The sequence below is a fragment of the Electrophorus electricus genome, chromosome 5 (assembly GCF_041902795.1).
Source record: "Electrophorus electricus isolate QZ-2024a chromosome 5, ASM4190279v1, whole genome shotgun sequence".
NCBI classification, from domain to species: domain Eukaryota; kingdom Metazoa; phylum Chordata; class Actinopteri; order Gymnotiformes; family Gymnotidae; genus Electrophorus; species Electrophorus electricus.
The window spans coordinates 28788684-28804516 of record NC_137501.1 but is presented as its reverse complement, the minus strand read 5'-3'; the positions used below and the strand labels follow the sequence as shown (position 1 = coordinate 28804516).

At 45.1% G+C, this 15833-nt stretch overlaps 1 protein-coding gene across 4 annotated transcripts in view; it reads right to left on the bottom strand.

The window, feature by feature from the left end:
• Nucleotides 1-15833, bottom strand: part of lrba (LPS-responsive vesicle trafficking, beach and anchor containing) — a 194282-nt gene that overhangs the window by 84333 nt on the left and 94116 nt on the right. For all 4 annotated transcript variants that reach the window (XM_035530261.2, XM_035530262.2, XM_035530264.2 and 1 more), the window contains exon 37: nt 2603-2727. In XM_035530261.2, coding sequence (XP_035386154.2) covers nt 2603-2727 — 125 coding nt within the window. The remainder of the gene's footprint in view (nt 1-2602; nt 2728-15833) is intronic.

Below are 15833 nucleotides of genomic sequence, written 5' to 3'. Positions count from 1 at the left end.
CTCACTGGGGAAACATTCTGAAGTAATGAAGGGGAATTTCTAAGTCTGTCGGTTTCAAGTTCAAAACTAAAGGGGCCGAACGCCGATCCTTCAGGAACATTTAAACTTAACCTGTTCCAAAGTTAGCAACGGAACCACGGGGGAGCCGAGAGCACGAGAGAGAGAGAGACGACTAGGCCTGCCCTTAGGGTTTCCAGCTGCACATTACGACTATCGGGGCAGCCCACCGGTCTCCGAGGATGCTGGGATTCCAGGCGCTTATTGCTTTTAGATCACATTCTTATTGACTTCTGTCACACTGGCCGTTTGTCTTCGGGACTGGTGTCATGCTAAAGGGGGATTGGCCTGTGACATATTGGAGACATTTTCTCCCAGAAATGGCCCCGTTTGAGAGGGGTCCAAGAGGTTAAAGCAGTAAAGCCCACGTCCGGAATGGCACTGATTGCAAAGCCTGGTGTCTGTCATCAAGCCCGTGTGGGATTAGGCTGAACTGACGCAGTTAAAGATCAGGGCACATGCATGCACAAGGCCCAGTCCGACCGTGAACGAGAGCTGGGCCATCTTCTGTAATTCAGCGCCATTTTCACTACAATTCACACGTGTTTTGATGAAACCCGTGAAAGAAAAACAGTGCTGGGATCAATCAGCCCTTTATTCGGTGCAATGTTGGATTTAGAGGATCGTTCACATGTACAAAAACGCATATGAACACACGTGCACGCACAAAACCTCTCACACTTGTGCACACATGTACGCGTGCACGCACACAAGCGCACACGTGCACAGATTCCCGCCCCAACACACACCACAAAGTCTTTATTGACCTAAATGGAATAATGCTGCATTGTTGTGGATCACAGAGCTGTTAAATTCATTATTTAAAAAGCATGTTTAATCAAGGACAAATTTTATAAATAATCATTTTTTCCATATAAGGCTAACCCTCATGCTAACCCAAGCCTGTCTATTACTTTTTTCCCATTTTATATGTATTTAAGCAGACATGGCCAAAGATTGCAGCACAAAGCACCATGGCCAGAAATTACATCACAAAGCATTACGGCCAGGGATTACAGCACAAAATGCTACAGTCAGAGATTACAGCACAAAGCATTATGGCCAGAGATTACAGCATAAAATGCTACAGTCAGAGATTACAGCACAAAGCATTATGGCCAGGGATTACAGCACAAAATGCTACAGTCAGGGATTACAGCACAAAGCATCATGTCTAGAGATTACAACGCAATGCGCTCTGGCCAAAAGCGCAATAGCAAAAGCAGGATGGTCAGGGATTACATCACAAAACACTATGGCCAGAGATTGTAGTGCAAAGCAAAACTGTCAGAGATCATAGCACAATGCTATGACATCCCCTGAGAAAGCAGAATATAGGTCACATTCATTTGGGTGTCTGTTTATCAGGGAACTAATTTAAGGTTAATTGTTTATTATTTCCAAAACAAAACCTCTCATATAGGACAGCAGAATAGTTTAGTTTAAAACCCAATATATGCCAATAAATTCCAAGAACAATATGCTTGCATAAAGGTAGGTTATTACGATAGCAGAGCATAACTGTTCTCAGACTGCTGATGTGACTCAAATAAACAGCTCACTGATCCCATTACTCTATAAAACATGAAGCAACACCTGAATTAATATGATGAGCACTAATCTCCCAACAACACTCCATATCTAAGACTTATTTTTCTGTTTCTTTTACAGCTTTGCCCTGAAACAGTACCCTAATAACAATAATAATAATAATAACAATAATAATAATAATAATACGAAGAGTGAAGTGTTGCACACTAGCACTGCGCACCAACACAGCGTACCAACACAGCACACTAGCACCGCACATCAACACAACGTACCAGCACAGCACACCAACACTGCACACCAGCACAGCACACCAACACTGCACACCAGCGCTACTGTCAAGTCTGGACGTCACAACGCTCAACTCACCTGCAGCGTCACACACTGACATGCAAGGAAACAAACATTCCTGATTTCAGTGAACTTTAAAATGAGTTAGTTAATTTGTTAGTTAATGAGTTTAAGTAAAAGAGAAACACATAAACCAAACATAAAGACAGCGGTGATAAAGTCCAATAAAACATGCACCGCACGTCTGCCAGATCAGACTGGGAGCTCTCAGCTTTAATAGTGCTGCAGCTCTGTTAAAGTTTTATAGTGGCTGAAGCTTTAACTTTTACAACCCTGTACCTGTTGCAATGAGAAAGTAGTGTGTGTGTCTGTGCTGATGTCATCTGTATGCATGCTTTGTTTTTGTTTTGTTTTGTTTTTTTGCTGTTTGTAGGTAGATGACGTGTAAACACACGTCTAAGTGAGGGGGGGGGGAAAGGGTGAATAACCCTGGCACATTGTTCCCAGTAGTAGTTCATGTTTAAGGGTTCATGTGAATATGTGTCTGCACATAAGTGTGTACGCATGTTTTCAAAGTGTGTGTGGTATATATGTGTTGTTTCTGTGGTGTGTGTGCGCGCGCGCGTACGTGTGAGCACACGTGAGTGTGTTTGTGTGCGTGCGCACGTGTTTGTTTGTTTTTCTGTGTGTGTGCGCGCGCTCTCACCATGCTCGGCTGCAGCCTTCAGTGTGGCCTCCGAGTGTGATGATCCAAACGGGTTTCTGATGAAACGCCGACGTCTCCTCAGGTCATCCTCCCAGTAATCCAACCGCCAAAACTCCCACGGCCGGCTGGAGGGAGACAGAAGGGTGGGGGGGGGGGTTACATATAAAACACATGTGAGCAGGTAGTCACAGGAGTAACACTGAGTGTGTGGAAGCTTAATAATTATATATTATAATTTTACAGAATATACTATATGATAACATTAACAATATTATGATTATCATAATCATCATAATAATCATCATCATCATCATTTATAATAATAATAATAATAATAATAGAATCATAACCATATATAATGATATAGGCAGAATACAGTAATTTAATTTAGAGCACTAATTATATTTCTTATTTAATATATTTACATTGTTGTTGGTATGAACTGCGTGGAAGCCGAGACTTCCTGCATGCACATAAACAGTAAACATTTCTGAAACATAAACAGATGCTGTGCTCCAGCTTTCGCTCACCGGACATGAAGATTAACTCAAAAACATGCAAATAAAGGGGTGGGAGTCTGAGAGTTTGTCTTGCCCAGAATAACTGTGCTGAACAATATTCTGTATATTGAGAAGTATAACAGAAGAGCAATATGTAATGTCACAGTCTTACAACCACAAATCTTTGTGTAGTGCATCTGAAAACTACTCAGCATACGACAGATGATTATTTCGTTCTACACCTTCACTCTTCTGAAAGAGAAACCTCCCAACTGAGAAGGGAGTCTGTGTTCTTCTACTTTGTGCTGTGGTGCTGTTTTCTGCACCCTTATCGCACACACACACACGTTTTTTTGTGGGATTTGTCCTTGATAGCAACACCGTAACCTTGGTCTGTTCTGTAGGAGAGGTTTGGGAAGGTGAGCCGAGACCCAAATACATCACACATAGCATCAGCCATCTGACAGAGTGATCCTTTACACACACACACACACACACACACGCATGCGCGCGCTCCGATTTCAGACTCATTGCAGGACCTAACAGTAGGGTGCTGCTTGTAGAAGCTGGTGTGTTGTGTGTAGAGCAGGTCATTACTAACACAGAGACTGAGAGCGTGCAGTATTACTAGTATTAATCAAAGCACACAGCACTCAGCCATTCGTCTTTCCAATTTACACTTCTTACCACGGACCCTCACTGAATCACTCTCTCTCTCTCTCTCTCCCCCTCTCTCCCTCCCTCTCCCCCTCTCTCTCTCTCTCTCTCTCTCTCTCTCCTTCTTCCTTTGTTCTCTTTCCTTCCACAAGCAGCTTGTGAGAACGTTAAGTTTTAATGAAGGCACAGGCAGTTGAGCGGTTATAACATATTACTCCATTTAGGTTCACAGCGTTTTAATTAAAATAATCTCTTTAAATATTCATCATGTTCGGCCTCCCCAGACAAAAGACAACGCGAGGAAAATATGTTTCCGCCCGTGTTAAACGGATTTAAATCCATGAAACCTTCCTAATTAAGACGAGAAAAAAGAAACCTCACCGGGCAATCTCAGTGAGGAACGTCGAGACAAAAATGTCTTTACAGCAAATTAATTTTCAACACACAAATAAAAACTACATAACTTAACACACAATGCTCCGACCAAGAATTAATGACACACTTTTAATCAGGAGACTAAAAGAGAAGACATCTGATATATCCTACACGACCAAAGACGTGTTGGTCAACCACAGGTATATGAACTGGGTGGCTGACATAGTGGAGGCTTGAGATGCTCAGTAACATTTCGCAAGAGAGTTGGGATGGAGGCCTCGCGCTCATCCCCACTAAACGCTTTTAGCAGTGGCAACGCGGCTCTCGGTTTGGTGATTTAACACGGTCTGGGGGGAAATATAATTCTCCAAGTGCTTTCTGCTTAGTGCAAGTGAGAAGAAGCTTTATTATGCGACAGAGCCTCCACACCGAGCTTGTATAAATCAGTATAACCACTTCTTAAGCGCTCCCCACTCGCTGCCGGCCGGACCGACGGCTGGCTGCGCTGCTCCCGGGCCCCGTGTACCTCCCCCACAGCCTGCTAGCGCTCTTACCACTTCAAACACCACAGAGTTGTGGAACAACACGCACACACAAGCAGGAGCTTACACCATTCTTCAGAAATGAGAAGAGAAAACAGATAAATTAGGATGACATATTGAAGTACTCGATAAATTCATGTTTGGAGGTTAAGGGGAGGGGGGGGAAACACAAAAAGAAAAAACAGGGTTGTGGTTATAGAAATAGTTATCACACCATAATGGCGAGCTGGATGGTCAGTGGAAAAATCCCAGAGAAAAGAAAAAAAAAAAAAAAAAAGACCTTTTAGAAGCAATCAGTGAGCAGGCGAGGCTCTCCACCCTGCAGGGGGGCGCAGAAGCAGGCAACACTGCACAGGTCCAGCCCTGCACGACAATAAACCAGAGCGGAGTCTCTCTCACCCTGGGGCTGCACACTGCCCTCCCTCCATCGCACGGCACACCAGGGGCTCTTAAAGTGGAAAAGAGCCGTAAAGAAGAAAATAAATACAATTGTGCTACGGCACCGTAAGACCTCAGCGGCCTGGATAATGATAGACGTTAATTACTGATTTATCTGGGGGAGGGAGGGAGAGAGAGAGAGAGAGAGAGAGAGAGAGAGAGAGAGAGAGAGAGAGAGAAGGCTGAAAGTGAAGCAGGATGCAGAGCTTTTTCCTCCAGGAGCGAAACTCTTCAGAGCGTTCCCACAGAGCAGGGTCGGATTACTGCTAAATATTTCAAAGGAAATGGTTCTACGCCGAAAAACGCAAAGCACTTGCATTTCAAATTGATTTGTTCATAAAATATGATTTGTGCACGGCTCATGAGTAGACCTCATTACTAATGGATGCGCGTTGGATGATGGCTATGCTAAAAATACCCAAATGCTCTACAGTAAACACTGTATCATTTGATAGACTAATATCTCCTTATACAGAATGCCAGTGATGGAGAGACAGAGAGACTAAAGGGAAAAGAAGAAAGAGAGATGACAAAAAAAAAGGGTCAAAAAGAGGCAAGAGACAGAAAAAGAGAGAGAGAGAGAGAGAGAGAGAGGGATGGAGAGAGAGAGATAACACTCAGAGTCTGATTGATCTTTTCTCGGCTGCCAGCCGGTCAGTTTTGGGTCTCCCTCTCCGGTTGTTCTGTTTGTGTGTGTGAAAGGCTCCAGCTCAGAAGCAGCCACTTCATCATCCTGCTTTTCTCGCGTTCGTCAATTAAAAGGAAGATCAAAGGTGCCGGGGCTGATCCAGGAGCTGCTGCCAGCCTCGGAGAGTAGTGAGATGAAGCAGATCAGTCTGTCCCCAGCACAGTGCAAGAGCTCTGGCTCGCCGATAATTACTGCACATCATGGAAGCATGTTGCAAAATACCACAGCCACAGCCAGACAGTTTGTGCTAATTATAGAGAGCCAGAGAGAGAGAGAGAGTGTGTGTGTGTGTGTGTGCGCGAGAGTGAGTGTGTGTGTGTGTGTGTGTGTGTGTGCGCCCCTGTCACTCGCAGCAGTTGAATCAGTGACTGTTCTCCAAGCAGCAAGTGTTTCCACAACATCAATGAATTATTTATCCTTCCCTTCATACACGCCCTCCGTGTGGTAACTGCAGTACGGCAGTGCCATCACAACAGCAATTACAAAACACAAAAGGCTACTAAAATCATACACACAATGCGGGTAATCAGTAATTAGTCTGTAGGAGTGGGGGCAGTAGAAGGTTGGCTAAGTGCAGATCCAGGGCTGAGCTCTAATTAAAAGGGCGACATTATGAAAACATCACTTTTTCAGTGCTTGTGTACAAACATTTGGGTATCTGGAGTCACGAGCCCACCAACTGTGAAATAAGAGAACCCAGACAAACTCGCGTGGTCTGCCTACACCTGAAAATAGCACCTTTTATTTATGCGTTGCTCGCAGGTGCCGGACCCGCTAGTGTTATGTTGAAGTTGAGAGCTCAGCCGTGCTGTTGGCGTCACAGACCCACACAAATCGGCCAAAAGAAGTAAACCTCAGAGCACGGAGGAGCCACACCGGTAATAAGTTCATAATGGTGAAACACTGCAGTAACTGGCAAACAAACATTACTATGGCTTAAGAAGTTACGAGTTCTACAAAGATTAAAACAGTTTACACGGTGCGCTTAAACTCACTGACTGGGGGGGAACATCAAAGAGACCCACAAAAAGAAGAAAAAGAGTGCAGAGCGAGGTGGACAGTCGAAGGGCGAGAGGAGTGAAGATTAGACGAACCGGGGTTAGTAACAGGAGTTGGGTTTAGTATGACCAGTGGGGCCAGTAAATTGGAGGAGTGAGGATTAGTGAGCTAGCGCAAGAGCTCAGAATATCAGACGTTGAGGAAACGGTGCTCACAGTTTACCACTCCTTCTCTCCCTCCCTCTCTCTCTCTCTCTCTCTCCATCTCTCTCTCAAATACTTCAGTGGCCTCCTAAACTGCAGTTTCCCTTCAAAACAAGCCTAGCTTCAAGACCCAGAGAGGAGTCATAAACACGCGGGCTAATTGGGTCGAGTGTGAAGTGTGTGTCGGTTTGTTTTCTGACTCTGCGATTAACGAGCTGTTTGGTGGGTGTCTGCAGGCGAAGAGACTCTACAACACACCCCACAGCTACAGACTCTGACCATTGGCCACTCCACCCACACATACCACCTCAGATCACAAAACCGGCAGTAAATTATAATGAGGAGCACCAGTGCACGTGTATGTACATACACACACACACACACACACACACACACACACACACACACACCCAGTATCAGAAATAGCCACGCTACGGCTGTGTGTCTGTTTTTGTGTATGTATAGTTGCGAGTATCCTCCCTGTAGTCTTCACTGACGTAACCGAGAGTCAACAGATGATTTAGGAAAAGGTTATTACACAGAGCGCAGACGTTAACAAACCTCTGACATGAATGTTTCCTACACAAAACGTCCGCATTATGTACATACAGCTCAGGCACACCTCTCTCTACTTAACGAGGTGGTGCCGAAGTGATCACCTGACCCAGGGGTTCCTTAGAGCACGGTGTGAACGACTGGATGAGAGCAGACCAAGACACAGGAAACCCGGGCCTGAAAATCAGGGTTAGTCCACTAAATACAAATAATCTTCTTTGCATTATTTGAGGTGGGAAAACACTGCATTTTTATTTTGACCAGTCATCATTTTCTGTAAATGAGAATATTTTTATTTAGAATTTGTGAGAAATGTTGTCAGTACAACAGAGTACAACAAAAACAATTATTTCACTATGAATCTATGAAAACCAGAGAAATGGGTCATTCTGCTGTGGTCTATTTTCCATATATAAGGATTAGGATTAGGTCATGACAAATTCAGTACAAAACAAATTTCCAAGCTGCCATATCTGATTCAGCGTGTGCTTATCTGGAGAGGACGCAGCTTCTCCGCGGATTTTAAAATGTTAATAGATTCTCTGGGTGCCCACTGAAAGTTTGATTACTCTCTTATGTCTCTGTGGCGATTGTTTTGTTTCTGACAAGGACAAACGACGGCCATCCATCAGGGCGGAGAGGGTGGAAGAGTTTCAGCAATAACGCACGGCATCCAAACACCAAGGGCCATCGGGGATGACGCTCCAGAATTCACAAACAAGGCCACAACTGCCCTCGTGAACAATGGTGTTTTTTAAAGCTGCTATCAGCTCACATGTGTGTAAGATAGAGAGAGGGACATTGTGTGTGTGTGTGTTTTGAGGGTGATATTACGGAGAAGTTCATTTCTGGCTGGGAGATTATTTAAACCACAGCGATCTGACCCCTGGCATTACAATAGGGTTGGGTAGAGTGAGGCTGTCATACATCACACTCCGGTGTTCTGCTCACCAGACGCGTGGCCGTCATTTATAAGGACTTTTCACCGGATTAATGCTGGTGGAGTCGTTCGAACACACACACGCACACACACACACACACGCACACACACACACCCTACACCTACTTCACTCCATCTCTTCCTCGTTAGTCCCCCACCTCAAAGCGGCCAGTGTTGGCCAGATTATTTCTTTTGATTTGCATAAGCCGTGTGTTTATGAAAATTGAATAGATGTGCGGAGTATCCGTCACAGGGACAGCGGTCGTGGCGTGTGCCTGTTTATCACGCCAGTGGCAGGCGCTCACGACGCAGGAGAAGAGCCTGCTATGGAAATCAGAGTGGCACGCGCGTGATTAAGGCATGGGATGAGCGCGCGGTGATGGAACTGTTATTCAGGTGCTGTCTGCCATTTCCATGCTCTGTATGTTAATACCGCAAGTCTAATGTGCTCTTTAAGGGTGGCTGCCGGGTCATGAGCCATGTGCAGGAATGATCCGGGAATGATCTGGGAATATGATAGATTATTCCAGGTCAGGATGAAATGAATGATCTTGCTTTGACTCCACCATTTCAGACACTCAATGATCACTTTTTATTTATTTATTTTTGGTTAATAATGTTTAAATTTGAATGCTCTGCATTAATCAGGAACCACAGGTAGGTCACATGGTCTGGGGATTATAATGCTCTTCAATATTGTATTTAAAAGCTTTTTTATTCCTACATATGCAGACACAGGACATTCAGACCATCATCATAATATAACGTGTCTCTGAGAACACTCACTGCTTACTCTCTAGAGAAAACATCCACACACACACACACACACACACACACACACACACAGTCCTGCTGCAGCACACGATGAAAAATGCAAATGGTGCATAATTAAGAACGGTATGATATTACACAGCCGCCAATTATGAACAATTAAATGCATCTCCAGCACACGAGGGCGAGGGTGCTAGTGGATGCTAGCAGCCAATTACACTCGGCTCCCTCCGGCCTCACCAGGGGAAGCAGAGACCCACAGGAGCGGAAGAACGCACTTTGGTAAAGACTAGAAACAAAACATGAAAGATTTTTCCTTGCTCATCAGCTTGTTATTACAATAAACGCGTGAAATAAATCTAACCTTTCAAAGAGGTAAAGGTACTCCCCAAAAATTATGCCACAGTTACGGGTAACCATAGATTTTATTTGGAACTAAATATAACTAATGTTATTAAAATTACTTTCTTATTAAGATTAATTTAAACATTTTTAAGCGCTCAGGAATCTGTAGGGATTTAAGTGGTCATCCATGTGTTCGTTTCCTGAATATGAGGTGACACATGGATCAAAACTCTGTCATCCATCAGCAAGGAGAAGAAAGGGCCGTCAGAGACAGGCAACAGCACCGAAACGCTCCGGGAAAACGTCTGTCACCACTAACAGGGCAAACATTCAGTAGTTTCAAACTCCTGATACTCCGATGAACCTGCCTGGAAGAGTTAGTGTGCGCGCGCAGACCGCAAGGGTCCTCAGGTTTACCCAGTTGAAAGGCTGCGCATATTTACAGCATCAGATCGAGCTGATCGTTTGGTTTTTACCGTCGTCATGTTCTCTGTGTGCGCGCGCGATGCTGACAAACGGAAAGGAAGAAGAAAAGAAAAGAAAAAGAAAAGAGGAGATAAAAACAAAGCACAAGCAAAAGAAAAAGAGGAGAGAGAGAGAGAGAGAGAGAGAGAGAGAGACAGAGAAAGAGAGAGAGAGAGAGCACGAGAGCGAGAGGGAGAGAGAGGCAGACAGACAGAGAGAGAGGGAGAGAGACAGACAGACAGAGAGACAGAGAGAGAGACACACAGAGAGAGAGAGAGAGAGAGAGACAGTCAGAGAGAGAGAGAGACACACACACACACACAGAGAGAGAGAGAGAGACAGTCAGAGAGAGAGAGAGAGAGAGAGAGAGACACAGACAGAGAGAGAGACACACAGAGAGAGAGAGACAGTCAGAGAGAGAGAGAGAGCGAGAGACACAGAGACAGACACAGAGAGAGAGACAGACAGTCAGAGAGAGAGAGAGAGAGACACAGAGACAGACACAGAGAGAGAGAGAAGGGGGACCATTTTTTCTTCGGCACTACAATGAGTTTTATGAGTCACTCTTTCTGCTTTCGCTGCAAAAGCACAGTGCTGCCTCCCAAAGATAAAGGAGATTTTTTGGTAAATGGTGAAAGTGCTGATATAAATGACCAGGCTGGAGGCGCAGGTAATTACTGTGGCCCAGAGAGTAACCATCCATCACCCCTGGCAGGGTGCCACAGGGCTAAGGGGTTAGTCAAAGGAGATAGCCCCTGACTAACTACAGCCCCCAGAGAATCAATACCACCCTGATATTGCCTTCAGTGAGAGAGAGAGAGAGAGAGAGAGAGAGAGAGAGAGAGACCTTAAAAACTTCCCATATGGCTTTTCATTCAAATATTGATCAGGGACTCTTATCGTGGCCTTGGTCAACCAAGGTCATATAGTTTCTTAAGGGTGTATGAAACACATAAATCTGAAACAGTTACTACAGCGAGAAAGGGCTGTGTGTGTGTGTATGTGTGTGTGTGTGTCTTGCTGGTGCCTTATAACTGTGGATTCCATTAAAGTCATGTTTGGGAGATGTGAACGAAGAGTGCTGGGATCTGATAGAGATAAGAGAGTGTATCATTCAAAATAGATCAAACACACACACACTCACTCACTCACAAAACCACCATAACTATTCATGCACAATATAGACCACACACACATCTACATATATACATGTACACATCAGCTACACATTATGCACACATGTACACACCTCAATACGACGCCCGCGTATATAGATGCACGCATGCACCTATGCACACGTGCAAGCATGCCTGTGCACGCACATATGCGCGCGCACACACGCACGCACACATGCACGCACTCGGCCAGACAGATACCAGGTTGTCGGTGGAGTATGTGGACTGTGTCATACTAGCACATGGAGAACATCAGCTGTTCAGAAGCCGTTAATACGTCCCTGTTTGACACGCTGTTTCTATTTTCTGCCCTCCAAGGCCACTGGGGTGTATATACAGGCCAAGCTCAGTGTTTTCATTAGGACATATTTTAATCCATTTCCATAAGCCAGCAGAGACAGCAGGCCAGACACACACACACACAATTTTACATAAAATATTCTGTGGAATTTGAGGCTGTCAAACTTGTACACGCTCCCTAGGGTTTGCAGGCATCACACCACACATCACAGGCAGTCAACTGGAGACACACACACACACACACACAGACCACAACACTCAGGGCCATTAGACACACACACACACACACACACATTGTGGAAGACAGAACACTAATGTCTAGTTATTCACAAAAACTAATCCTTGCTCACTGGTCAAGTCTCCAGGTGGATGGAGAGACAGAATGAGAGGAAAACTGACTAAAAGACAGCTGCTCTCTCTCCGTTTCTCTCTCTCTCTCGGATGGGATGTTTGTACATACATCTCAAGTGTTTATAGCCAAACCAAGCCATTAATGGCTCTTGTTAAACTGCTTATGAAGGAACTGTAAATAAAGGCGAACTGTGTGTATGTTATGACATACTGTAATGCACTAAGTATTTTTGCTTATCTGCGCCAGAGTGCAGCAGGCCACGCTGATAAACCCATTTAAGGTTTGTATAGGCTGCGGTGTGACAGCCCAAAATTCGCCGTCAACCTGTGCATCACTTAATCCAAATTACTCAGCAGTCCTGCTGGGCTGACTCAGACAAACGTGCACAAGAGGTTTTAACTGGACTTCGATCTAATCCTCAGATACATAACAAAAAACCCTAACGCGAGACAAGCTTGCTCTCTCTCTCTCTCTCTCTCTCTCTCTCTCCCTTCTCTCTCTCTCTCTCCTTCTCTCTCTCTCTCTCCTTCTCTCTCTCTCTCTCCTTCTCTCCCTCTCCCTCTCTCTCCCTCTCCTCTCTCTCCCTCTCCCTCTCTCTCCCTCTCTCTCTCTCACGCACACACCGTTTAAGAAGCGGCGCGTCTGTTTACCCAGAGAGCCGGAGCAGGCCTGGGAGAGCGATGGCGTAACAGGACGGAGGCTTCGCCTGGGGGAGAGCTCTCGAGCTGATGCGCCGGGCTGTACACACACGCCCGTCTAGGATTACTGAAGTGTAAGCCGAGCCATCTAACACTAGAGATGGCACAGATAGCTAAGCGCACGCTTCCTTCGTTTGGCGGCGCGGCCGAGATCGGAACGTAAACAGCAGAAATCATTACTGCACATCTAAGAACGTCAGCAGTAACGCGTGCACACGCTCGCACACCACACTATTACACAAGCTGCATAAATACACTGTTACAATGTGGATATAAGGTCTGATTTGGCAGCGTATTCATTCAACACTGAATAAGGCTTTTTGAAGGCGACGGAAAGAGAGAATGCGAGAAAGACAGAAAGAGAAAGAACGAGAGAAGTGCAGGCAGGATACTTCATGTCCCACTTAACCAACGCTGAGCTTGGTTTCACTTCTCAAGCTGAGATCAGTCAGGCGACTTTAGCCAATACGCAGTATATTTAGCAGTGTGTGTGTGTGGGGGGGGGGGGGTATGCATACTTATGGGTGTGCACATATGGGTGTGTGTGTACTGTGGTTTTGTAAGTCCTTGTAGGTTTTTTATGCTTTTTGGAGGGGGCAGTAAAACAGTAGCGCTTAAAAAAATAATGCTGTTGTGTCTGGAAAAAAAACCCTACAAGGGTAAATCATTTATTGCGTCTCATGCCCGATTAAGGGGAGAGTTAGGCAACCGTTAGGGGCTACTCTCCTACACCATCATTAGAGTCAGCGTAAGACCTCAAGTGCAGCAATACATAATGCGTGTGTTTGTGTGTGTAGGTGTGTGGGTGTGTGTCTCTGGCAGGTAGAACAGCAGGGGTCTTTCATATCAGACAGCATGTAATGAAGGAAGAGGATGATGTATGGGTACCATTAACCACACCAACCCTGATCACACTAATGAACCATTCTAAATAGCGTGAAGTGAGAGGAAGGTGTGTGTGTGTGTGTGTGTGTGTGTGTGTGTGTGTGTGTGTGTGTGAGAGAGAGAGAGAGTTGTAGCAGTAGATGACTATAAAGGCAGAACCTTTCTCTACACATTGTTGGGTGTGACAGAATTCAGTACTCCCAAGAGAGTTGCTTGGTGACTGTGTGTGTGTGTGTGTGTGTGTGTGTGTGTGTGTGTGTGTGTGTGTGTTTGTCAATACAAAGAACACCCATGAAATAAATTAACATAAAATGAAATTATTAATTATTAATCAAAATATATTAACAAATGTGTTAAAGTATTTTAAAATGTTCATGCAAATTACATTATATTATTATCACAATTTATATGCTATAACAAGTATCAATTAAAACCACCGCACTTTATAGGATAATCTTTGTCCATTTTTTTTTTATGTCTGATGTGTAATAAAAAGACAACAGTGTGTTTTAGAAGAAGTTTGTTTTAAGATCAGATCTTTCAAAAGGCTGAGAGTGTGTGTGTGTGTGTGTGTGTGTGTGTGTGTGTGTGTGTGTGAGAGAGAGAGTGAAGCCAAATATCACCAAATGTCACCCTCAAGATGACCAGGACATGAAGTGACACGCAGGGAGAAGCAGCAGTGCTAATATTGATAGTTTGTCCATTACAGGTGAGCTATCTGTCCAGCGGAACACTTCCCAAGCTACGGGCTTCGCTCTCACCCGGCCGATCGATAGGCAGGCATACTGTTTCAATTTTAGCCACATTGATTTTTTTTTTTTTTTCTATAGCAGTGCAGCTCTGCAGCATTCGTCTTTCTGAGGGAAAGGGAAGATTTGATTTACTGGAGAAAAATTGGAGTGCACATCGCTAAGATTTGGTGTGGAAGAGGGTTCCTGCCACACGGGGGAAGACGGATGTCTCGGGGCTCCGTCTGTCTCCAACCTCGGGGCCTCCGTCACAGAGAGAGACGGCGGGGGAGAGAAAACGAGGAAAAGAAGAAAGGGAGCTCAAGCCATGGAGGCAGAAGCGAAAGATGTAAAGAAGGTGAGAAACTGAAAAATAAAGAAAAAGACAAGAGGGAATAAGAGGACCGAGAGCATGCTCCTGGACGAAGGAGAAGCGCTTAGTGTGTCCTGCTGTGACGAGCCGCACACTCACACACACAGCCACATTCCACACACTCGCTCATATTGTCTTTATTTTACACACACAAAATTGTTGACTTCCCTTCTTTTCCCCCTTCTCCCCCCCCCCTCTCTCCCTCTCTCGTATTCTTTCTCTCTAGCTGTATTGGTCCCTCGCTCCCTCTAACAGGCTGGGCAGTGTAGACTGTTCTCCCCATAGCAGAGTACATTTCCATGCTACATTAGTCCTACCATTCAAATGCAGTGGAGAAGGATATGAGAGAAAGGCACATCTGTCCTCTGAGACCTAAGCCCCCCCCCCTCCCTCTCTCCATCGTCTCTCCTCCAAACACTCACTTTCCTGTGTGTCATCTACATGAGAGATCATCTGTCTTCTGACCCAAATAAATACAATGGCCACACCGCCAAATAAAAGGAGAGAAGACAGAGAGAGAGAGAGAATCAGAGAGAGAGAGAGAGAGAATCAGAGAGAGACACAGAGGGAGAGAAAGTGAGAGAGAGAGAGAGAGAGAGAGAGAGGGAGAATCAGAGCAAGAGAGAGAGACAGAGAGAGTATATGCTGTTGGGAGGCTCATTTGTAGCTACAATTGCAGTCTGTCTGGTTCTCTCAGACATCACATGCTCACCTGCACCAGCACACACGCACACAGACAGATGGATGCAACTGTCCATCAAACTGAAGACCAATCAAAAGAGGGAGAGAATAAGAAAAAGGAGGGTCAATGACAGTGAAGGGCAGACTGGTCCCAGACGAGTGTGAGTGTGTGTGTGTGTGTGTGTGTGTGTGTGTGTGTGTATGCGTACATCGTTTCTTTTTCCTTTGTTTGCAGGAGTCCAAACTCTGAGCATGCAACCTTAAACGAGAGAGAGAGCGCGAACGAGAGAGAGAGAATCACCTAACACCTCACGTCTCCAGAGGCCGGAGCTGGTGTAAGCTGGATATTAAGACACAAATTGCATTCAGGCAGGTCAGCGAGTGTCAGATGATATTAGATGGCTGCCACAAGGAAACAACAGCTCCCATCAGGCCACGAGGAAAAGAATATTTTCATTTTCATCGTTTTATTGAATGGAAGCTGTGGGGAATACATCTTTATGGAGGGGGACCCCAGTGCCTCTGTTCTTACCCTCTCAACAAAAGAGAGTGCAATCACAC